Below are 25,519 nucleotides of genomic sequence, written 5' to 3' on the forward strand. Positions count from 1 at the left end.
TACAAGTTCCACATGGTTGGGAGGCATTGCTAGCTTAACCATTGTTGGAAATCGAAGAACAGGGACAACTATCTTCCAAATGCAGGATCATGTTAACTTATCCCTCCTCTTGACCTTGTATTTGTACTTACACTCTTGGCACAGATTCTCACTTGTGTGAAACTAATTGTATATCTGGTTAGCTAAATGATTTAGATGTTTAATTGATGCATTTTTATCAGTTAAAATCGAGTACTTCCTCCTTGATTCATGTGTATTCGGTACTCCCCAGTGTGGACGTTTCCATTATTGTCTGATGTTTGTACTTGTCTCCACGAGCTGTTGATGCTTTGTATCGTACGATTAATCATTTTATTGTACAATAAATACATTTCATCACACTCAGTTAGAGCTTTCATCATATGCTAGAAGCATTTCATCACACTTGCTCTAGTGTTTTATCTTGCTAATTTCATGCACTTCATCATTATGGAGTTTCATTTTACAATACTAATCAGAGTTCATCATTTCTCAGAAAGTGACTACTTCTAAATCCCTAACAAATTGACTATCAATGACTTTTGAGATAGTTAGAAGCATCTTCTCATTCAATTTGCATTTAAAATTGGAAATGAGCTTGAATGACTAACCATCTAGGAACTTGTACTCGAGCAATAAAATGAACATCGAATTAGATGCAAATATAGTAATCGAAATGAACATTGTATGTTAATCACCTAGGTGGAAAAGGGGAATGTATGAGTGTAATTGTAGCCTTGGGAATCTCCCATTGTTAAAGTCTTCCACTTACAATTAATTATGTTGTATGTATGCTTATAGCTCTATTTAACAAAAAAATACATGTTAGTTAATGTTAAATCCTTGTTTTCAAGGATTCCTGAGCAAGGCATTACATACAAATTATGTGGAGTAGAACAAGAGGACTGTGAAGAGAACTTGTCTTCAAACTTGTGGGCATATTGTATTACCTCTAAAGAGGCAACTGATCATATTCAAAATTAGGTTGGTGGAACCTTACACAGTCAAGGAAGTCAAGAAGAACAAGGCAATCAAGTTATGGACTTTCAACAAGGAGGTTCCTGAGACAGTGAATGGGTCAAAGCTAAAAATATATCACAAAAGGCGTTAGAGGGACGGAGTTCAGCCCCATTGTGCCATCAAAATGTAAATAGAAATATTTTCCAAAAAAGAGAGAGAATACACAAGCCCGTATGGTTGTCACCATACAACAATGACATGCAAGGACCACTGTACGATGGAACAACACGGTAAGGCCAGTGGTAGCACTGTGCGGTGACTTCCGCACAACAAACCGCAGGGGGAACCATACAGTAAACCTAACCATCAACAATTAAAATCATCGTCGTGCCAAAACAAGACAATGACAAGAGAAACAAAAAATGACAACCACTAAAAGCACTACATGAGGGAGGGAGTGAGGAAGGATAAAAGTGTGAAGGAGAGAGAAAGATTGGTGAACATTGTACAATGACAAGGTAGAGGGTATCGTATGAACTGGCAGAAATATATTGTGCAAAGGTACAATGGCAAAGATTCGCAACAACACATTATCAGTGTTGGAATGATATAAGGACATGAAAGTTATGTGTGCTCACAAAGCAAGGGGCGTGCAAGGGAAACCAAAGGCATAAGGATTTATAAGTATCCTAAAGATTTCAAAGTACCTACAATCTCCTACACGTAGGGAAATTTAAGCCAAAGGACAGGCAATTGAGCCAAATGGAAGAAAACAGAGTCAATTGTGAGGAACATGAAGGGATCGCATATAATGGCATGAGTGAGACAAGTACCGCCCAAAGAGGTCATCATGAGTATGATCCATTTTCATGGCATGGATAAGCCATATTTGCGAGAGGTATAAGATAGCATTGACTTGATGATTGTGAAAATGAAACTCCATCTATGAAAAATGCAAATCCCTAATGAAACTTTCTTCCAAAAGTTGCAAACAATTTGTGTTGAGCAGTGGAACAAAATTATCGCCCACTAATCTTCTTGCATTTGCATTGATACCCAAATTTTATAGCGATGAGATTCGCGTATACCATCAAGGGTGTCACTTTTCAAAGTATACAAAGCAATGATATGAGTAGGAAAACACTTACAAAACTCTTCCCTAATCATGAAATGGAGGATTAATTTACAAGTGACTGTTGATTTCATAACCTCCAAGGAATAAGACCCAGAGTACTTCCACTTTTCATGACAAATATAGGAAGGATGCTCATGCTTGGTGGTACCCCAAATGGCCATACAACATTAAAACTCTTGTGATCAAACTTTTATCACAAATAAGTTTCTTTATTTTTATTGCAAACTCTAAAAATATATTGCATACATTTTAGAAAATAATAAAATTATTTAACTTTAAATTTAAAGCTTACATTTTTTTTTTTTTTAATTATTTAACTTTAAATTTAGAATTTGATTTACAATTTTATAATTATACTCACCTCACTTTGTTTCAACGAGCCACTAGTTCCACTTCCTCTAAGCAAAAGTAAGCATATAGTCCTTTATTACCTTAGAATGCAATTAATTGGCAAAAAGGAAGAGTAGTTAGTTTATGTGCATTTTAACTTACACCTTCTTACTCAAAAGGAAGAAGGGAAGAATAGTTAGTTTATGTGCATTTTAACTTGCACGTTCTTACTGAAAAATAGAATAAATACAAGGAGAGCATAAATATGTGGGATGTAGATCGAAAGTGAACAGATTTGGATTTTCAACTGCTACACAATCTTTACTTTGTTAAAATCTAGGTATCACTAACCTTGTAAATCCTTTAACTAATTGTCCCTATGATGTTATTTGTAATTCACCCCTAAGAGGTCAAACTGTTCAGACCACTGTGGTCAAAGAACTCATGTAGAGGCAAACTTCGAATTACCATTTGTCTTTTGGGAAAAGGACAAAATAGCTAGGCATCCCATTTGGAATTTCCTAACAGACCACTGTGGTGAAAGAACTCATGTAGAGGCAACCTTCAAATTACCATTTGTCTTTTGGGAAAAGGACAAAATAGCTAGGCATCCCATTTGCAATTTCCTAATTTGAGGTGCTTCGCACTTGTCAAGAGTTGTAAGTGCATGTATGACATTTATGGTAGTCATTATAGATCCCCGTGACAAACAAATGCCTATATTGATCCAGGAGTGCCCATATCAACTAAATACCATATGCCAACAGTAAGAAGCATCTATAAAAGGCTATTCTTAGAGGTGGGCATGAGTATTTCTAGGGGATTTTGTTGCATGTTGTCTGGTGATACCCGATAAAGGGTACTCCCCTTAATACGACTAACACATAACAGAAATATAGAAACAACAACAATTTGCAAGAATAGAAATGGGCTTATTATTATCTCCAAAAGCATAGAATTACAAATTCAAAAATACAATATGCAAAGCCACATGGGCATTTTCCTTGCAATATTTTGTAAGATTGAACCATGAACAACCACCCAAAATTGCCCTCGTCAACCCTACAGGCCTCCCTTATATAGGCAATTTTCCAACGCTCAGGAAGCTTTTAAACATTTAGCCTTAACCCTTGAGGCTGACCAAACCCATAAATTATATTATTTTATTACATAAAATAAGCTCAAAACTATTTCAAATTATATTTCCATGTAGCCCAACTTCTAGAAGCCATAACTTTGTAACCATAGGCCCGATTGGCTATTATAAACCACTTTTCAAAAACAATAGCTCTTGCTCTACCCTACTTGTTCATGCAAGCGCTCATTAGTGAAGATTTGACTTTGCTTTAAAGCCTCTAAGGCCTTCAAAATTGGGCTCAAAGGTTTTATACCAAAAATTCTAAATAACTTCACCCATGCATATGATATTGCAATGAAACTCAATCGGTAAGCTGATATATCCAAGATGAACCTCCACCTGTGAAACTATAACATTTTGAGCTCGAATGACCAACTTACTATAGAAAGTAAGTTTCCACAAATAGCAACTCTACACTGAAACTACCCTTATTGAAAAGATAGAAACAAAAATATTTTTAGGTCATGCAAGATTGCCCTTACATTCACGATGCTCCTACATCAGACACCCGGGTAATTTGAGAAGTGACATGGTCATGTCTCAAGTGTTCAGAGGAATACCAAGACGATTAACCCCCTCCCTTGTCAGCTATGATGAATCTTCTACAGGTTACCCTTTTCCATTTGAACTGATATTCTTCATATGTCTTGTTCATGGTGCTTCTACCAATATGATTGTGCATATATCCTTAATCTCCTTTATAGCTGAGGTAGTTGTCGGAATGCTCCACTGCACTTTTGTAACCTTCCAATATATCATCAATCTCCTTTGTAGCTCAAGTAGTTGCCAGTATACTCCATTGCAATTGTGTAACCTCATCTTCAACAACTCCTTCATTATACTCTATCAAATCTAAAATTTTAAATATTGGTGAAATATTCAATTTAGTGGACAACTCTACTTGACTGGCATTTCTTGAATCATGTTTCTTCAGTATCTTACATGGTCAAAACTTCTACATTTACAACTTATTATATATTCCTACTAAAAACCACTCCTTCCTCAAATGAATTATGGCTTCATCCCCAACCTAAAATTCCTTATGCCTCCTTTCCTCATCTGCATTAGCCTTGTACTGTGTATTCATCTCAGTAATGTGCTTCCTCATCTCCTCATGGATGTTCTTCAAGTGTTCTGCAAAATCCTCAACTTCAACACTACTTATCTCTCCTTTGTTAGCTTCCTCAATTCAAAAGCATTTATGGGACTACTTCCATAAACAATCTAGAATGTCGACTTATCAATGCTCCTATTGACAGAATTATTGTATGCAAATTATGCTTCTAGTAAAATCAAATCCTATCCTGTCAATTTATGTCCAACCAAACATCTCAACAAATTCCTCAAACTCATGTTCATCACCTCTGTCTATCCATCATTATGTGGATGATGTGATGTGATGAGCTGAACTTCAAATATGTCTTTAACTTCATCCACAATGTGCGTCAGAAATACTAACAAACTTGGTGTCTTGATCCGAAACTATGCTCTTTCGTAGACGATTTAGTCTCACAAATTCTCTAAAAAACAACCCTGCCACATGAATAGCATCATTAGTCTTCTTGCAAGGAATGAAATGTGTCATCTTTGAAAACTTGTCAACCACTATAAAAATTGAATCAAGCCCTCGCTGAGTTCTTCGTAAACCAAGAACAAAGTCCATACTAATATCCTCCCACCACTTCTTTGGTATAGGTAATGGTTGATATAACCCTATATTTTGCTTTGGTCTTTTTGCCATCTTACATACTCTACAACTCTATGCAAACTTCTTGACATCTTGATACAACTATTGGCAGTAATAATGCTCACTAACTAGAGCAATGGTTTTATCCTGGCCAAAATATTCAACCAACCCTCCACTATGCTTCTCTTTGATGAGATTCTCCCTCATAGAACTCCTTCAAATACACAATTGACTTCCTCTGAATAACATTCCATCTTGGATGATGAAATCCAACCACTTTTTTTTGTCAAGTGTAACAAGTTTTGGACAAGCTTTGCAAGCTTTTCCAAAATTAAGATCCTTTGGATACAAATTCTCGAGTTCCTTGAACCCAACAACATCAATCTGTAACTGCCCCCAAAAGTTGTCTCCTGCTAAGAGCATCTACAACCCTGTTAATGTTCCAAAACAAATGAATAACTCTACACAAACTCAACCCATTTCAAATGCCCCTAATTCAATTTTTCTTGACTATTTAAATATTGCAAAGATTGATGATCAATATACAAAACAAGCTCATTAAGAAGAAGATAGTGTCTCCATTTCTTGAATGCTTGAACTATAGAATAAAATTCTTAATCATAAATAGAATATTTTCTTTTGTCGTCATTTCACTTCTCACTGAAATAAGCAACAAGTCTATCTACTTCGTTCAAAACACAACTCCTATTGCAATACCACTAGCATCACAATCTACTTGAATCATCTTATTAAAATATGGAAGTGCTAAAACAGGTTGTTCTGTAACTTTATGTTTTAACAAATTAAAACTTTTATCTGCTCTTGTAGTCCACTTAAACTCTTTCCTATCCCCTCAAATTGTTTCAATCAAGGGTCCAAAAATACTGCTAAAACTCGTGATGATTTATTTGTAAAAGCTAGCCAAACCATGAAAAGTTCTTACCTCATTAGCACTCCTTGGAGTAGGCCATTCAAGGATAGCATTCACCTTTTTGGGTCCATTTTAAGACCTTTTGTTGAAACTACAAATCCCAAATACACTAACTCCTTCACAAAATTGCACTTCTTCAAATTAATCAGCAATTTCTCTTCCCTTAACTTTTCAAACACCTTATGAATATGCATTATATGCTCCTCCAATGTCTTACGAAAGATCAAGATATCATCCGAGTAAACAATGACAAACTTACCCAAAAATTCTTTCAGTGTCTCATTCATGAGTGGCATGAAAGTACTCAGTGCATTGGTTAGCCTAAAAGGCGTGACTAACTACTCATACAATCCTTCCTTTGTCTTGAAGGCAGTCTTCCATTCATCTCCTTCTCTGATCCAAATCAGATAATATCCACTCTTCAGATTTATTTTTGTTAAATACACAGCTCTACTTAAACAATCCATAATATCATCCATCCACAGTAATGGAAGTTTGTACTTGATTGTGATTTTATTGATAGCCCTACAATCTGTACAAATCCTCCATCCTCCAACCTCCATTCTTCTTTGGTGCTAATAGTGTTGGTACATGGTACAGCACATAGACTCAGACTCTCTCGAATTGACCCCTTCTACAACTACTCTACTTATATGTTCAACTCTTCACTTTCTACTAGCTTCATTCTGTGCGCTACCTTATTTGGCAAATTGGCTCCTGGAATCAAGTCCTTCTGATGAGTGATCTTCCTTACAGGCGGTTAATCCATCAGGAATAGTATCCGATACATTATCCTGAAACTCATTCAACAAATCTACAAATTCTATAGGTACATTTACTTCTTTACGAGCTTTTGCAATTATAGCAAAACACATGCTCATGCTTCATATCCTCTAGGAACTTTCTTCCATCAACAATACTTATTCTAACATTACTACATATCTTTTCTTCTATGTCTTTCAATGGCTTTAGCTTGTGTCTCACTCCATCTTTTGTCAAATAATAGGTATTCGCACAACCATCATGTATAGTATGTGCTTGTCAAACTGCCACAACCTTGCCAACAACATATGGTATAAATCCATGGGCATGATGTCACATAGTAGCTCATCATGGTAGCTCCCAATCTTGAACATTACTAGCCATTGTTCATTGACCAAGACCTTGTGGTCATCTTGTACTCATGCAATGCGATATGGGTGTCGGTGTTTCTACCTCTTGAGCTTTAACTTTGTGACCATCTCCTCTGACACAATTGTCATTTCACTGCTCCCATTGTTGATAAGCACATCACAACACTTATCCTCACATTTGCACCTAGTGTGAAACTAGCTCCTTCTTTGCTCCAATTTATTCTCACCACTCAGCAAGGTTCTTCTGTTAACTAGGACTTCTCTTTCAGCATCTAGCAACTCTGGCCTAGCTTTCAGTTCTCCAATCTGTCTTTCCTTGGCATCGAGGATATTCATAAGCCCTATGACCACAAACACATAACAAAAATAGAGAAACAACAGCAATTTGTAAGAACAAAAAATAAGCTTCTTATTATCTCCAAAAGTATGGGATTAAAGTTTTTGGAAATACAATATGCAAAGGCACATGGGGTTTTTCCTTACGATATTATGTAAGACAGAGCACGAACGACCACCCTGTAATGCCCTAGTCAACCCTACGGGCCTTCCTTATATAGACAATTTTCCACCGCCCAGGAAAGTTCTACACATTTAGCCTTAACCCTTGAATCCGACCAACCCTAAAAATTATATTATTTTATTACATAGAATTGGCTCCAAATTATGTCATATTATATTTTCAAGTAGCTCAACTTTTGGAGGTCATAACTTTGTAACTGTATGCTCAATTGGCTATTATAACCACTTTTCAAAAACAACGGCTCCTAATCTACAACATATAGATGTCCAAGCATCCATCTATAGTAGTTTAACCTCATTTTGGAGCCTCTTAGGGCCTTCAAAATAGAGCTCAAAGTTTTTATTCAAAAAATTTATACCAAAAATCCTTAATTTAATAACTTCATCAATGAAACTCAACTAATATGATGATATATCTAAGATGAAACTCCATTTGTGAAATTAGAACATTTTGTGATCATATGACCAAATTACTAAAAAACTAAAAAGTTTCCACAAAGAGCGACTCTGTACTGAAAAACCCTTATTGAAAAGATAGAAACAAAAAAAAATTGGATGATGCAAGATGATATATCTACTAATATGATGATATATCTAAGATAAAACTCCATTTGTGAAATTAGAACATTTTGTGATCATATGACCAACTTAATAAAACTAAAAAGTTTCCACAAAGAGCAACTCTGCATTGAAAAAACCCTTATTGAAAAGATAGAAACAAGAATATTTTTGGATGATGCACGATTGCCCTTACACCCAAGATGCTCCTACATCAATACCACAATGTGATTCATCCTCACAAGTTTCTAGAAATTTGGGGCTTTAATTTTCATCATCATTTTTTGTTCAGTTCTGTATGGAACTGTGTGCTACAAGATCTACACCATGCACCGTCTACTCCTTGAATTTGGTGGTACAAGCAATTGGCACCCAAATTGAATGAGTGAAAAAAGTATATGATGAGGGTAAGGAGATCTAAATGTTTATGACAAACCACCATATGTCACAAGAAATTTTCAGAACTTTCTACGACTCGGAATTATTGAAGGTAAATTTTGAAATTTAAGTGAAACTTAATTTAGTTTTATTTATCATTTTGTGTTTTACTTTCTTAATTTGTGTTTTACTTTCTTAATTGAATAACATGTTTTTTGCATTGTTTACATATTCAAAATGTGTTATTAACTTACAATTAACATGTTATTAGGTGGCTGAAACTCGATTTGCACCACACATAATCGTCTTTCCGTGGGTGAAAGATGCATTGTCCCAGATGGTTATTAGCAACCAATGGAGTATATTGAAGCAATCGAATACAAGGGCCCAAAAGCTAAAGGCAGTGGTCTTCATCCAGATGCATAAACTCTGCAAACTTAAGGGGCATTAGGGAAGCATGCACCATTGACAATGTGTTTACCTTCACATTTTTTTGCTGTTGTCAAAGGATAAACATTAAGTTGTCTCAAAGGAACGTTGATAATTTCTGAGTTAATTTTCTTGTCATCTCAAAATTCCTCGAGTTGATCACTTTCACGTCTGGTGTTTGGAAACATGTTTGTAGAGATTTTGTTTTTAGCCTAGATCTCTAGTACTTCATAGTTCATAAAATCAAATTTCTATGTACAGATTTTCATTTTACTAGAAGAAAACTAGCCATGTTTGAAGAGATATTTTAAAACCTAGATCTCTAGTACCCCAAAGTGCAAGCAATATTAAAAAAGGTCATAAGAAAAATTTGATATTCAAAGCTAGCAGTGAAAACCTCCTAGAGTTTTGGGGGGGGAAAGTTAATGCTGCCAATGACCCATGAAAACTAAAAATATGAGCAAAAGCTTCTATGCATGTAATGCCAAAGAGCTCTCACATACATCTTCCTACAAAACCTTTTCTTTTAAAAGTAAACTCATTTTCTAAGTGTTGGCTACCTGAGTCCCAAGAAAAATAAAAGGATATACAATTTATTTGTCATCCAAACCTAGTAGAGAAATATTTTAGCGATAGATATCTACAAGTATAGGCTATAAGATCCCAAAGAAAATAAGATTAGAAAAAAAGATGATCTAAAGTTCAAGCCTGGTAATGAAGAGCTGAGACGAAGAGATTTTCTTTATATGTGTGCACGCCAAAGTCCCATGTAAAAACTTAAGTACAGAAAGGTAATCTAAAATTTGATGTGAAATTCTCTCAAGTATCCAGGTTCAAAGATTATATCAAGAGATTTTAAGATATGGAACTAAGTACAAATATAGGATGTTATCATCTAAGTAAAAAGTAAGGAAAGTTCATTTTAAGCTACAAATTAGTAACAAAAATTATTGAACATAAAACTTTCTGAGCAACCAATAGAATACAAGAAGAGTGGTTGGATACACATCTACTCCTCCCTAGATGCCAGTATCTCCATATCCAATACGGATATGGTGTGATACACATCAAATATCATCCCCCATATATCCAAAAAACCATCATGTTACAAATACTATGTGATGTATTTTTTAAACATTTGGTGAATATCCTCCTAGACTTAATTTTAAAGAACTTAACTCGTGTAGTTTTTTAAATTTTTATTGGCATAAATAAAACCTACATAAAGCAAGGCAAGTAGGAGGAATGAACCAATTCCAATCTTCTAACACCTTGCCAAGAGTACAAACGAAAGAAAACACAAATCTAGTAGCAATGAACAACTTTATTTATGAATAGATACTAATTAATTAGACAACTCGCCTGATAAAATATGCATGCCAAGTTACAAGGCTTTCTTGGTTCAAAGGCTTAAAGCTCAATATCTTGAGACTTCTTCTGCCTGAAAAACTTCTAGACTTCCAAAAAATTACTTTCATGAATCTAAACCAAGTCCTTATATAGCCAGCAAGACCACACGCCGGCCTGTCAGGCAATTAACTACAAAATAGCTCTTACCTTGAAGGAGAAAAACAAAAGAACCAACAAATGACCAAAAGAGAATTTGTGCTTTAAGGATAGGTCAACACATAATCCAAGAGACGTTCCTCAACTACGCAAGATGCCATGTCATCTTAGGAAACTGTGATGAGAGACACTCCATGCTATGTTGGATGAACCAAGCAATAAAAAGCGAGTTGACAAAGAGGCACCAAAATCCAAGCACAAAGAACATTAGATTTTGTGCACTTAGGGTAAGGATCAGCAATGTGTCCACACTAAGATGCCAACCGCACAAAACATGAAACCATGAGCAGCAACAGTAAACTGGTACTAAAAACAAAGCAATATTTTTGGTTCATGCAAGATCGCCCATTGACCCAAGATGCTCTTGCATTAGACACCCGAGATAAATAAAGAACTGATGTTCACATCAGGAAACCCTGATGCTCTAACCTGAATCATAAGGATCCAGCTCAGCTTGTGTTATCCATGAATTGTCTTCAACTGGTTTATCCTTCCACTGAACAAGGTACCCCATGTAGCCTTTTCCTCTGGTGTTCTACTTACTCTAGTACCCAAAATCTTCTCGATACTTTTAGTCTTTCTCTTGGGATAATTTAAGTTATCTTTTAACTCCTCATTTGATTCAGAATACTCAAAGATGTCTACAATATTGAATATTGGTAAAATATCCATGTTCTTTGCTAATTCAACTTCGAAAGCATTTCCACTGTCAAATTTCTTCAAAAATTTACAAGGACCAAATGGTTTTATCTTCAACTTACTATAGGTACCAGTTGGAAATCTGTTCTTCTTCAAGTGAACCATAGCTTCATTTCCAACCTCAAAAGATTTGTCTACTTCCTTTATCTGCCTTCTGTTTGTACTCTTGATTATCTAACTTCCAAATTCTTCTTCACTCCTTCAAACAAGGTCTCCATGAAATCCACAAATTCTTCTGCTTCAGCACTCCTCTTCATTTCAGTACTCAAATCCCTCAACTCGATAGTTTAATTAGGATGTTTTCCATTTACTATCTCAAAAAGTGTCTTCTTAGTACTCTTATTTACAGAATTATTATATGCAAACTATGCTTGCGCTAGAATCAAAACCCAATTAGCAAACCAAACATCTCAACAAGTTACCCAAACTCCTATTAATAACTTCAGTTTGTCCTTTTGTCTACGAATGAAATGTAGAACTAAATCTGAGCTCAATATCCAACTTCTTCAAAAGTGTCCTCCAAAAGTAACCAATAAACTTAGTATCCCTATCTCAAACAATAATCTTTGGTAAACCATGCAATCTTACCACTTCCTTAAAGAATAATTCAGCAACATGTATTGCATCAGATGTCTTCTTACAAGGTATGAAATGAGCCATTTAGAAAATTTGTCAATCACCACCGGGATAGAATCATTACCTTTTTGGATCTAGGTAAGCCAAGCACAAAGTCCATATTGATATCTTCCCATGGTTTATTCGGAATAGGCAATGGTGAATACAAACCCAAATTCTAACTAGTTCCTTTTGGCGTTTGAAAGATTCTATAACTCTTAACCATCTTCTAGACATCTATGTATATCTGAGGCCAGTAATATCTGTCAGAGATCATCTTCATTGTTTTATCAATCCCAAAATGTCCAGAAAGTCCTCCACTATGTTTCTCCATCATGACATTATCCCTCATAGATCCTCCAAGTATGCACAATTGAATTCCCTTAAACATGTCTTCTTGAATGAAATAATCTATCCACTTATCTCATTTAGTTGTCATGTGATTCTTACAAGCCTTCCAAGGTTCTGCAAAATCAGGATCAATTTCATACAAGTGTTTCAAATCATCAAAGCCAAGTACCTCAACTCTCATTTCTGTCAACAAATTTCTTCTTCTGCTCAAAGCATCAACTACTATGTTTGAATGTCCACTTCTATGTTTTAACACAAGAGAAAAGTTTTGAAAATACTTTAGCCACTTTATGTTTCCCTAATTCAACTTATTTTGACTTCCCAAATATTGTAAAACTTTATGATCAGTGTACAACACAAAATCCTTAGGCATCAAATAATGTCTCCATTCCTTCAAAGGTTGAATAATAGCATAGAATTCTTGATCATACACCAAAAACATTTTCTTAGCTACATGTCTCCCTTCTCGACCCAAAACAGCACCAATGGCACTTCCACAAGCATCACAATGAACTTGAAAAACCATAGTGAAATCAAGCAAAGCAAGTGTAGGTAATTCTACCACATTTTGTTTCAATGTTTCAAAACTCCTATGTGCTCCATGTGTCCATTTGAAATCCTTTTAATCCCCTCTCATATAGTCTTAATCATAGCATTACTTACTGAACTGAAATTTCTGATGAACTTCCTATAGAAACTTGCCAATCCATGAAATGATCTTAGCTTCCCCAACACTTTCAGGTATAGGCCAATCAAGGATAACTCTTACCTTTTCAAAATCCATCTTCAAACCATCACCAGAAATCACAAAACCAAGGTACACAATTTCTTCTTCATGAATGAACATTTCTTCAAATTGATTAGCAACTTCTCTTCTTTCAATCTCTGTAACACTTGTTTAATATGCTCGAGGTGTTCTTCCTTAGTCTTACTAAATATCAGGATGTCATCAAGATATACAATCATAAACTTACCCAAGAATTTATTTAGAACTTAATTCATCAACAACATGAACGAACTAGGTGCATTAGTTAAACCAAAAGACATAACCAACCATTGATACAAACCTTCATTTGTCTTGAAAGTAGTTTTCCATTCATCTCCTTCTCTGATTCTAGTCTGATGATACCCACTTTTCAAATCAATCTTTCTGAAATATCTTGCTCCACTCAAACAATCCATTATGTCATCCATCCTAGGTAATGGTATTATTGTTTGGTAGCTTCAGTTGGACAAACACCTAAGACAAAAAATTGAAGATATATATATAGTTATTATTTTGATGAATAGACATTTCCCATGAAGGGACATGTCTTCTCTTGATTTATTCTCAATATAAATAAGAGATCGCTGTCAATTAGTAAACACATACCAGAGCAGTGCTTAGAGTTAGTAGAATTGCAGTGATCCATGAAAAATCAACATGGTATCAAATGTATGAAAGTCGAAAAGGAAGAATCAGATTATTCATAGAGCGATCCTATGATGAAAATCAAAGGTCGATGAGAACAACCAAACTCCAATCACCTTACTTTTCTTGAAATAAGGAATACAACAATCGAAAATTTCGTCTCCAACATCATTCATGACATGTACATTTCTGTTTTAATATATTTTAGCTTGCAATTATAGTGCTCATACTAAAACAAAATTTGATCAACTCAAGAATGATTGTTCTCGGGAAGAATCTTGACTGATTACAAGAGGAATCATTCCTAATAAAGAAGAGGAAATTCAAGCTTTAAATGTGAACTCAAACTATAAAAGGAAGAGACAGTTTAAGAAAAGAGGAAAGAAAAATCAAAACTATAAGAAAAGAGATTTGTCAAAAGTTCAATGCTAAAAATGTGACAAAATTGGACATACTCACATGTACTGTCCAGAAAGACAGAAAGCCCTTGTCAACATATCTGAAGTCAAGGAACCTGAAAAACCCTAAGACTAAATGTTGCCGATATATATATATATATGAATAGACATGTCCCATGAAGGGAAATGTCTCCTCTTGATTTATTCTCAATATAAATAAGAGACCGTTGCCAGTGGGAAATCACATACCAGAACAATGCTTAGAGTTAGTACATTTACAACAATCATTGTTACTAGACTCGCCATGAATCACACAAGTCACCAAAGTCAGTGAATCAGGTCACCCCAGCCCAATGAAAACAACTCATGACCCTAACCCTCTGAGTCACGATGGCGGACTCACCTGGGTGACTTGACTGACTCGTCTGATTTTTAATTTTAGTTTTAAAATTTTTCTTAAACCATCTAAAATTTACCTTTTTACTTATGTAGTTGATGTATGTTTATGTATGTGATCAAATTGCCTTCTATTTCATGATGTTACTTTGTCTTTAAGCTTTATTCAGTAATGGGTGCATGGATTGTTCTTTAAATCCTAATAAATCTCTAAAATTCCAGGGTTTTGTCGCTTTGCCAAGTCACGGATGAGTCTAAGTCAATTCACAAATCGATTTACCCTTGGCAAGTCGAAGTCAAGTCTAAGTCTAGGAACTATGGCACCGATCCATGAAAAATATACGTCACTATTATCTTGTTCATAGCTCTAAAATCAATGCACATTCTCCATTCTCCATTCTTTTTAGGTGCCAATACAGTAGGTACAACAGAAGGACTGGAACTTTTTCTGATCAGACCCCTATCAAGCAATTCTTGCACTTGCCTCTTCAATTCTTCATTTTCACCAGGTGTTAGCCTATGTGGTATTAGGCAAACTAGCTTCAAGTACCAAATCCATACAATGGTTAATACTTCTTATTGGAGGCAAACCATCAAGTACATTATCAAAAATAATACCTTGAAATTCAATCAGCAAAGATTTAATCTCGAGTGCATGCTTAAGATCATCTTGTTTCTCAATCTTCCTAGGAATCAAAGCAAAACAAATATTGATTTCATTCAACTAAGCATACTCTAATAGTGGGACAATGATTCTCATCAGGTTTCTCTACCAAACACAACAATAATTGTTTCTTCCCATCAACCCAAATAGTATACCGATTCAATCTACCATCATGCAAAGCTTGTCTATCATACTGTCAAGGTCTACCCAACATAATATGACAACAATCCGTAGGCATGAGATCACACAAAACTTCATTATAATAGTTTTCAATCTTGAATTTAACCAGGCATTGTTCACTTACTAGTAACTTATGCTCCTGGATCCAACTAACATGATAAGGCTTAAGGTGTCTCAATCTCTACAACTGCAATTTGTTAACCAGCTCCTGATGTTAAACTATCTGAACTGCCACCATCAATGATCACTTTACAACATTTTCCTACAATCTTACATTTAGTCTTGAATAAACTTTTTCTCAAAACAAGTCCTTCATTAGTTTCCTCATTCCACGGGATTCTTCTTATCATCAAGTTCTCACCATTTTCAGGCCCATTGGGTGATTCAACAACTTCTTCACATGCTAGAGCATTTCTACTCTTACCTCCAATCTTCTTGCCAAAATTAGTACATTCAAAGGCTTTATGTCCTTCCTCTCCACACTTGAAACAAGTGCCCTTAAAACCAAGATCTTTGTTCTCCTTTACCATTATTACCATTTCTAGAGTAACCAGTATAGCTACCTCTAGTGTAATTACCTCTCTTACTAACATGTTCTTCTTTCCATTCTCTTTTACCCTTGTCTTGCATACTATTGTTAGATCTACTACTTTCTCCATAGGTTCTACCTCTGCTTCTTTGAAATCTGCCACATCTTCCTCTTTGTCTTTTATTATGTTTCTTTGCCAACATCTCCTTCGCCTTTAGGGCATACTGATATGCTTCTTCCACATTGTCCAACTTAAAAAAGGTAATCTCATCCTGAATTGATGTCCTAAAACCATTCAAGTATCTACCCACTTTCTCAACCTCATCATCCACATGTCCAGATCTATTGTCCAATTTGTAAAATTCTTCAGTATATTCTTTCACAGTCATATACTTTTGTCTTAAATTATGCATTATCCTCAACATATTAACCTAGTAATCGTCAAGAAGGAACTTCATCTTCATCTTGCAATCATCTTTGCCCATGTCTTGATCTTTTATTTTCCTCTTTATCCCACCAAAGTGAAGTATGATTTTTTAACTTGGTGACTACAATCTTTACCTTTCTATTCTCAGGGGTACTTTCATATTCAAAGAATTTATCCATTTCAGAGATCCAATCCAACACTGCCTTCCACCATAACAAGAAATTTCTACTGCAAGACTGGAGTTTGCCCTAGACATAACTCTCAGAAGCCTTTCCTCAGCTTGTTCCACTTTCAGATCCAAGTTTAGGATTAAGTACCACTTCATCATCGCTAACATCTTCAAGATGTACACCTCTTCTCTGGGTTGTTTGAACAACTTCAAGTCTTGCTGCAATCTGTCTCAACATACCCATTATAGCAATATCTACATTTTCTCTACCTCGAACCATCTTGACAATAGTTCCTGCAAGAATCGTAACCTTTTGCAAGTTACAGGTAAGAATTCAAATCTCCCACCCTACAACCAATCCAATTAAGGTTCCCCACAATCCCCAAACTCACAAGGAAAGAAAACCTTGCTCTTATATCACTTGACACAAGGCAGGTAGGAGGAAGGAACCAATTCCAATCTCCTAACACCTTGTCAATAGTACACACGAAAGCAAAAACAGATCTAGCAGCAAAGAACAAATTTATTCATGAATAGAGTTATTGATTGATTAGACAAGTTGCATGATAAAATATACATGTCAGGCTGTAAGACCTTCCTAGCTGCGGCAAGTACACAAAATTACAACATCAGAGCTTAAAGCTCACTATCTTGAGACTTCCTCTACTTCTTCTCCCTGAAAAACATCTAGACCTCCTAAATCTAATCCAAGTCCTTATATAGCCAGCAAGATCACAAGTCAGCCCATCAGGAAATTAATTACAAAATAGATCCTACCTTGGAGAAGAAAAACAAAAGAACCAACAAATCACCAAAATAGAATCTGCAATCTGAAGGATAGGTCCACACATGATCCAAGAGGCGTTCCTCAACTGCGCAAGATGCCACATCATCATAGGAAACTGTGCTAAGAAACCCCACACTACGCTAGATGAACCAAGTAGTGAAAAGTGAGCGAAGAAAGAGGCACAAAACTCCAGGCACAAAGAACATTAGATTTTGCGCATTCAATGTAAGGATCAATAATGGGTCCACATTAAGATCCCAACCGCACACAGGTTGAAACTACAAGCAGCAACATCTACTCCATGAACAGCAAACTGGTATACAAAACAACAAAATATTTTTTATTATTGCAAGATCGCCCATTGACCCAAGATGCTCTTGCATCACTACACCAACTGTGGAAGACTAAGGAAATGATATTATATTTCAAAAACCATTTTTTGAGTTATCTTCCAATGCAACTCTGCTATTATTGTTAATCAACTTAAAATTATTTATGTACCAAATATGTGTCTACAATGCTCTTAAAATAATGAAAAACTCCTATAATAACTTAGAAAATTGTGTTAAATACCAGTATTTTTATTTTTTTAACTTTCATATATAGCCAAATCCATATTGAGGGTCTTCAAAAATGGTTGTATCATTATCCAATACCATACCAATATATGTATCTGTATTTGTGTCCATGCAACTTTGAAAACAAGTAATAGGGTAAAAAACACAAAGGGATATGAATTAATGAATGAAAGCCACGAGGCCAAAAAAGCCTATAAGACCCCCTAAAATAATATGCACCCTAGAACAGGGTGCCTGAACTTTAGACCTTTTGAAACTTCTTTAAGTCTTCTCTTCGACAGTGAATTTTGATCACTAAGTATGATGTCCTGTCTAGCTGTGTTTCTTCAAATGAAGTACCTATAGTGTTGGCTTCTAAAATATCCTCCTAGCTGGAGTGGATGACATGTGTTCGACATTTCTTCGTAAAATGGTGCTCTGTCACAACCCCTCCCATCTTGCAAAATAGAAATTTTGTCCTCCCATTCTTCCTTAGGTATCATCCATCTACCTGTTTCACGCCCCAAAAGATGAGAACTTGTCCTAAGCTGCACTATAAGCATTTTTGCTCTCCATTAAATATTTGATCCTACGCATGATTTTTCCTCACGATCTCCCATGGAGTCAAAATTCTTTGATATAGTTCTTTTTTTTGAACCCATTTTGTTTTAACCATATGATACTCCTAAATTTTTCCCTCCCAAACCTTGATATGTTTAATGCCTAATATAATGGCTCTATTGGTCTGCATCGCAACTTTTGGTATGAAATACAATTAACATTTTAGGAAGAATATCACATGAAAGGGCAAATATTGGACAGACCATCAAATTTTCTGAAGGATTATTCCAATATCGATTTAGGATAGATATGATTCTACTTATAATAATGCATGTCTTAGGATTTCAAGGGTAACTTTGATAAAATAACTGGCATAAAAATATCACTTGACAAGCAGAACCTACTGTAAAATGTAGGCATTGCACTTTTACTTTTTCTGAACTACTAACAAATGCCTAAAGGCGCTCTTATGCCAAGAAGTTCCCTCCTTTTTAACTATTACTAACAGACATGGAGGAAACATGTCACTAATGTAGTGACTGTCGATAGAAAACATCTGGAGAATGTGAGTACAGAATGATGGTAAGGTTTTTTTTGTCCTACATTCTCCCAATTACTATTCTCATTTCGTTGACAATAAGCGAGGCAGCTCACTCCCAATATTTGACACAAATGTTTAGGCAGACTATCCAAATGAAAGAGCTTTGGCCGATGTCTTCCTCCAATAGTTTGTGGTTTAAAATATAACAATTGTCTAATGATAAGTAGGAGATATTTTCAACAGCAAGTCAATTTTGATATTGCTATCAGAATTCAACTGTGATTTGTCTAAAGGTTCAATACAAGATACTAAACAGAAATTTGTTTGTCCTTGTAATATTGATAAATGTAGAAACTATGCTTACATTGTCGTCGCTAGAGGGAACCTGATTTTGGAAATTTCGGAAGCATTTAACATATTGCCATCCAAAAGTGATAAATAAAGTGTACCTGAAACCCTGATTGCACCACTGAGACAGGACGTCTTTGGTAACATGCGGCCCAAAGACCATGCTATATAATTGTTCCGACTGCTGAACGGACAAACCCTGAGTCTCATCGTCGATGCTCCTTTTTCCTCTGTAAACTTGTTGAGACGATAATTTGTCCACCGTAATGGGCCTTTCTTTAAGCTCCGCCATGCCCGTTCCCTGTTGCATGTGTAGATTAGGACTTAAAGTCTGCACTCGAGGCGTCTGAGCAGACTGCATTCTTTTCTCTGCCGCGGACGCGCGAAGCTCGCGCTGCAAACGCCGTGCATTATCCTCGGATACCTCCATCGAAGCACCGGTACCTGCGTTTTCCCTGGGCTTACTCCGCTTCGCCTCCGGGGGCGGCTGCAGGCTCATCTGTAATGCCATTCGCAACTCCTCGTCATCGTGATCAGCCATTAAAGAACTAAAACCCTAATCAGATAATGCCTTAGTAAGCCTTTGCTCTCTATCCCCAAAGAACATTCCTTGAGCCTCTTTATATTTCCACAAACCCTAGAGATGGATCGTTTCCTCTGCTGGGCCAAAAAGTGGAAACTTTTTGATCGAGTTTCCACAATTTGAAAATAAAGGGTATCGATCTGGCGAGCCCGTGCCACCGCAAGTGAAAATTCAGCGAATTCTTCAGCTTTCTGCGTCGAATCCACAGGAGGGTTTTCCGATCGGGGGATTTTTGAGACAAATTCAATTGTGTAGTGCAAGAATTCCCCCGATTGGGAAAAGAAAAGGTGTACTTGTTTTCGTCAATATCATGGAAGACCTTTCAATCTGCGTTCCAGCAAGTTAATAACTTTAATTTTCTAGGTATGGGATTTTGGACTGGTTCGAAAAAGAGAACAATCCAAGAAAAACAATGGCAAAATGATCTCGTATTCGTACGATTAGTGAAGAGGGCATACATACGACCTAGCGGTTATTTTTTACCCTACACTAATTCCTGTGGCAGAGCATTCGCGTTGGGACTGGACCAAAAACCGTAACCGACGGGAAATTTTACTGTTACTTTCTGTGATTGGGCCGTTACAGATTGTGTCTGTAAAACTGAATTTACTTTCGTAGACGATACGTTTCTCGATAAATTCACCGTCAAAAGCCAGGTACTCGAAAAATGCTTGTTAAAAACATATGGTGCATAGCTTTTTGCGAAAAGTAAATGTAAACATATCGTTTACAATTTGACGGTTACTTTACGATCATCTCATTTATTTTTTATTAACTAGCAATTGTATAGGGGCGATATGCTTTGTATAATACCAAAAATAGTGTACAACATAAATATTAATCATTTTTAATTCCTTAAAATCAAAATGAGGAGTGAAAAAACTTTGCTTGATAAGATAATTGGTAAGACAAAATTTACTTGTACAATCATACACTTACAATCTTCGAGTCTATTATCTAGTGTTCAGCGATGTTGAAGCTATGTATGGTAAACATTGCTTAAACATTCCTTCAATAATTTTTACACACGAAATACTTAAAAGTTAGCACATTAGATTTTGAGGAAATGAATGCTCTCTCTTTTGTTGTTCTTTCTTTATTCCTATTATTAATGCTTTACCTTTGCAAGTTCTCTTATGTGCATACAACTATTTTTTCCTTCTATGTATATGTCCAACTTTAAATATTTGAGCTAAAGGCAAGGTTTTAAATTGACAAAAAAATCCCTTTAAGACTTTATCGACACTATTGTTTTGACTAATTTTTTGCTTGATATAATGAAGGAAGCCAGAAATAAAATGAAAATTGATTCATCCTTGTTAAATGCGGGCAATCTCAAATGCAAAAGGATAGAAACTACTTTCACAATACCATTTAGACAAAAATCAAAAACCCAATACACAAATTTGCTACTAACATTCTTAACATATCTTGACATGAACCCTACCTTGGTCAGAGAGTTTGATTTAAAACACTTTGGCCAGTAATGCTAAATATATATGGCATAGCATAAACAGTGTTTTGAAATAACAACATTTACAGCATATTTCTAACATAAACCCCCAACAACTTAGATAGTTTAATCTAAAATTAAAATTTATCGTGATCATAGATAAGAAAAATTACATATCTTTCCTTTAAATCTTCAAATCTCCACCCTTCCACATTGTGGACCTTTTTGTTTCCTCCATTCTAAATTCTTCCATTTCAAAAAAAAAAAAAAAGAGAATACATATTTCCTGAGTAGTGGTTGCAAGTCCTAAAATAAATTTGTCCAAAGAAATTGGAGTTAGGGGATAATAAAAAATCGCGCACAAAAAGAAGGTTTTTGGTAATGAAGCAACAAACACAATGAAACATGTCATAAGAAATATACATGCATGATATGATTTTATTTGAGGTCATCAAAAGAGATGCATAATTTAGTGAGTCTATCCTTTCGATATCTTGGCAGTGGCTACCCAGCCATGGATGTCATCCCCTCTATGCTCCCATGCCCATTAAGTCATCTCGGTGCCCAAATAGATATACAAATTTCATTGTCATTGAACCATCTAGATGTACCAGTCAAAATCAAATAGATATACAAATTTCATTTTTAGTATACTTTGTAACTCATTTCATTCCACTGTAGTAATATTTAAGGTGAATTCATAAACAAGTTTCTCTAGAAAAAAAACACATATTAGCCTTACAAAAAAAACGTACGTAGATCTGCTAAATTAGTGAATTTATTCAATGGTTTCTAGCTAAAGAGAAATCAAACTATAGCAATCCTCATAATCCTACAGGAAAGATGCTAAAATAAGAAACAAAACTCCCATTATTATGTTGTAACCTAGAAAAAATCAAACTCGCAAACATTTTAGCTCATAAAAAGGGAAGTTCGGAACTCTCTGACACTGTAGACGATTTTTTCTTAAATGCCCTATGAACAAATTGAAAACTTTAAAAACGATTGAATAGAAATTAATAATAATCAAAAGGTTTTTAAAGAAAGTAAAAAAAATAGAAACAATACAAATAAATAAGAATAGAAACAATTTTTCATTATGGGGGGATAAAGTTGGTAATTATAAGAGTAAAATTTCTTACGAAGGTACCCATCGATGGGTTTGGAGATCTTTGGAAGGGATGGGGTTAGGTTCTCTATCCATTGAGGCTTATGAGAAGATTCTATCAACCAAGAAGAGTAAGCAAGCAGAAAGGAAAGATGAACTTATTTGGGCTGCCTCAAACGATGGAAAGTATAATGTGAAAAATGAATATAATGCTTTGATTCATTCTCAAAGATGGAGCAAAATTGAAAATCCTCTCAAACTTTGCTAGGATACAACTTGTCTTCCTAAGGTAGGCTTCTTTTTATGGCTAGCATTCCAAAATAGAAACTTGACAACTGATAGATTATCTAAATTCGGTGTTTTAGGTCCTTTGAGGTGTGTGCTATGTAAATAGAATAGCGAGGACATAGATCATCTATTATATAGATGTCCTTTTGCCCAGGCCTACTGGGACTGGCTTAAATGTAGGTTAGGGTGGTCAATACCTATGTCAGAATCTTTCACAGATTTCCTTAAAGCTTGGCCTATAGGCATGATTAAAGGAATATATAATAAACTATGGAATATATGCCCCTCTATTGTGGCTTGGGAGATCTGGAAGGAAAGAAATTGTCGCATTTTTTCATGGAGCTGAATTGAAATTAGAAGAGTTACTATTAAAGATAGAGGCTTGTATAGTGGAAGTGATGAATTCCCATCTCAAAAAATCCATGAAAGAGGAAGGCTCTTTCTCTATTTGGGATGGTATAATGAAGAAGAATTGGACCAACCTGATTAATCTACCTCTTGTATACTTTAAGAAAAGTAGGGAGGATAGAGATAGGTGCAGATGAGCACCGCCCCCACACGGATGGTTTAAACTCAATTTTGATGAGGCTGCTAAAGGTAATTTTGGTTTAAAAGCAAAGAAAGCTATGTCCATTATGCCTACCTCTAACAACCTAGCAGAGCTAGAAGCATTGGACAAGGGTTTGCAGTTATGTCATGAATTAGGTTTGACTAGGGTCATCATAGAAGGTGATTCTCAGATAATCCTAAATGTGGTTAGGAAGCGCATTACCCCCCAATTGGGTCTTGAATTCAAAATTAGGCGAGGTTCTTGGGTTTATAGATCAATTCGAGGATATTCAAATATGTCATATTTTTTGAGAAGGCAATCTGAAAGCGGATAGTTTAGCCAACAAAGGAGCTGACGAGGTAAATTTATAGATTTATAATGATGGATAATTTATCTCACCCTAGTGAGATTGTCCTTATAGGCTTTTCTCTCTTTCCTTTATTTGGCTAATATATCCTAGTTTATTCTTTTTAAATTTTTAATCTTTTTAATTTGGTTAGGTCTTGGCCTTAGTATGTAGAGGGGTCTCCTTGGATTAGGTTTTTATGCTTTTACATCAGTGTTTTGGGATTTGGATATGAGCTCATCATATCCCTCCATTTTCCTATCATTAGTAATGGTGGCATTCTCTCGATCTTTATTTATTTGTCAAGATTTTGAGGCTATGATAATAGCATTGTGGATTTTCCCGTGACTAGGATGGCTATTGTCAACCAAATGAGGTCATGTCAGGCTGGGCGTCTAGAGGGTTCTCCTGTGGTTTTTATTGGAGTCATTTTCCCTGTATACTATTTGATTGAGATTGGTGAGCATGGATTCGAATGTTTATGTCTTCCATACCACTGAATCCCGCACCATGGCATTTTGTGGTAATGTCAAACCGAAACGTTGGAATCAGATATTGAATCCTATGGATGACATGGCAAGAATGGCAATTAGCATAGCAATTAGGAAGGGGGTCTTTGATTATACGTTTACATGAAGAACCAACAGTGACATAATTGGTTCATTCATCAGATGTATGGCGAGGGAAAAGGTGAACTCTAATGATACCATTCGTCTATGCCGCAACATTTTCGACCCCACATGGAGAAAGGGGTTAGAACAAGTAGTCTACAGTATTGATGACAAACTAAGGATCCCACTGCTAGAAAAGTACATGGAATTCCCACCTGGATCGATAGAGCTAAGGGTCATTTTCCACCGTCCATCCTTAATTATTTGGGAAAAATATTCCTTTTACAAGGAATGGCCCAAAATGGAGGCCAGTATCCATTTCCTTCTTCATTGGAGGGGCACCGTGGAGGAGGAGAATAAAGAGTGGTTAGTCAATTACCTGAAAGCAGTTAATGCTTACATTCAGCCTCGGGTTACCTTTGAGGATCTTGAAGCCCTAAATTGAAATCTACATGTCGAATGCGAAAAAGACAAGTAGGGCTAAATTTGATTTCGAATTTCCCCTAATTTTCAAGTAGAGAACCCTAATAACATTTTTGATATCATTATGGTATACAAGAAATAAGCCATGTTTACTATTTAGGTGGATAATATATCGAGGTTTATAATGGTCAGATAAATATGGTGCTAGGGTTAGCATTTTATGTATAGCTTCTTGCCTAGTTTCGGTTTGTACTGGTAGGTTTATGTCTATATTTGTAGTACATTATAGGTGGAAGTTTGTATATAGCTCTTTATATCAATATGGAGACACTAGCTCCCTTAATTTCTAATGGACAATGTACATAAGACTTGTTATATGGTTTATATGAATAGTACTGGTTAATATATAATGACATGTGTATTACCTTTATGTGTTGGGTTCTTGGTTAAGATTAGATGGTATGGCAACTGGATAGCAAATAGTGGTTATTCTAATTAATGTTAGAGCTGGTTTCTTTTACTCTGATTGATTGTTTTATTAGACTATTAGCATTTCACTGAAATTTTATGGATGTAAGGTAATAACTCTGCTAATCTAATATTTGCACTTTGGGTCCCTGTTTATTCAAATTTATGATGCATAATCTCTGGGCTACTGCGATAAATTGTTGTAGATGGTAGTTGGACGTTTGTTGGTAGTTTTAGACTTGTGAACCTATATATTGAGGGATTCTTTACCAAT

The 25,519-nt window shown here is 35.6% G+C and overlaps 1 protein-coding gene across 2 annotated transcripts in view; it reads right to left on the reverse strand.

Moving 5' to 3' along the window:
• LOC149531003 (ubiquitin interaction motif-containing protein) overlaps window positions 1-20,671 on the reverse strand; it is a 101,701-nt gene extending 81,030 nt beyond the window's left edge. The window contains exon 1 of one of the 2 annotated variants that reach the window (XM_089811196.1): window positions 19,517-20,671. In XM_089811196.1, the coding sequence (XP_089667322.1) occupies window positions 19,517-19,956 (440 nt within the window). In that variant the 5' untranslated portion in view covers window positions 19,957-20,671. The remainder of the gene's footprint in view (window positions 1-19,516) is intronic. The other variant, XM_089811195.1, reaches the window with a different exon arrangement.
• Window positions 20,672-25,519: the final 4,848 nt, after the last annotated feature.

This window comes from Cupressus sempervirens, chromosome 11 (genome assembly GCF_028749045.1).
Source record: "Cupressus sempervirens isolate cs-2001-9-10 chromosome 11, ASM2874904v1, whole genome shotgun sequence".
Taxonomy (NCBI): Eukaryota; Viridiplantae; Streptophyta; class Pinopsida; order Cupressales; family Cupressaceae; genus Cupressus; species Cupressus sempervirens.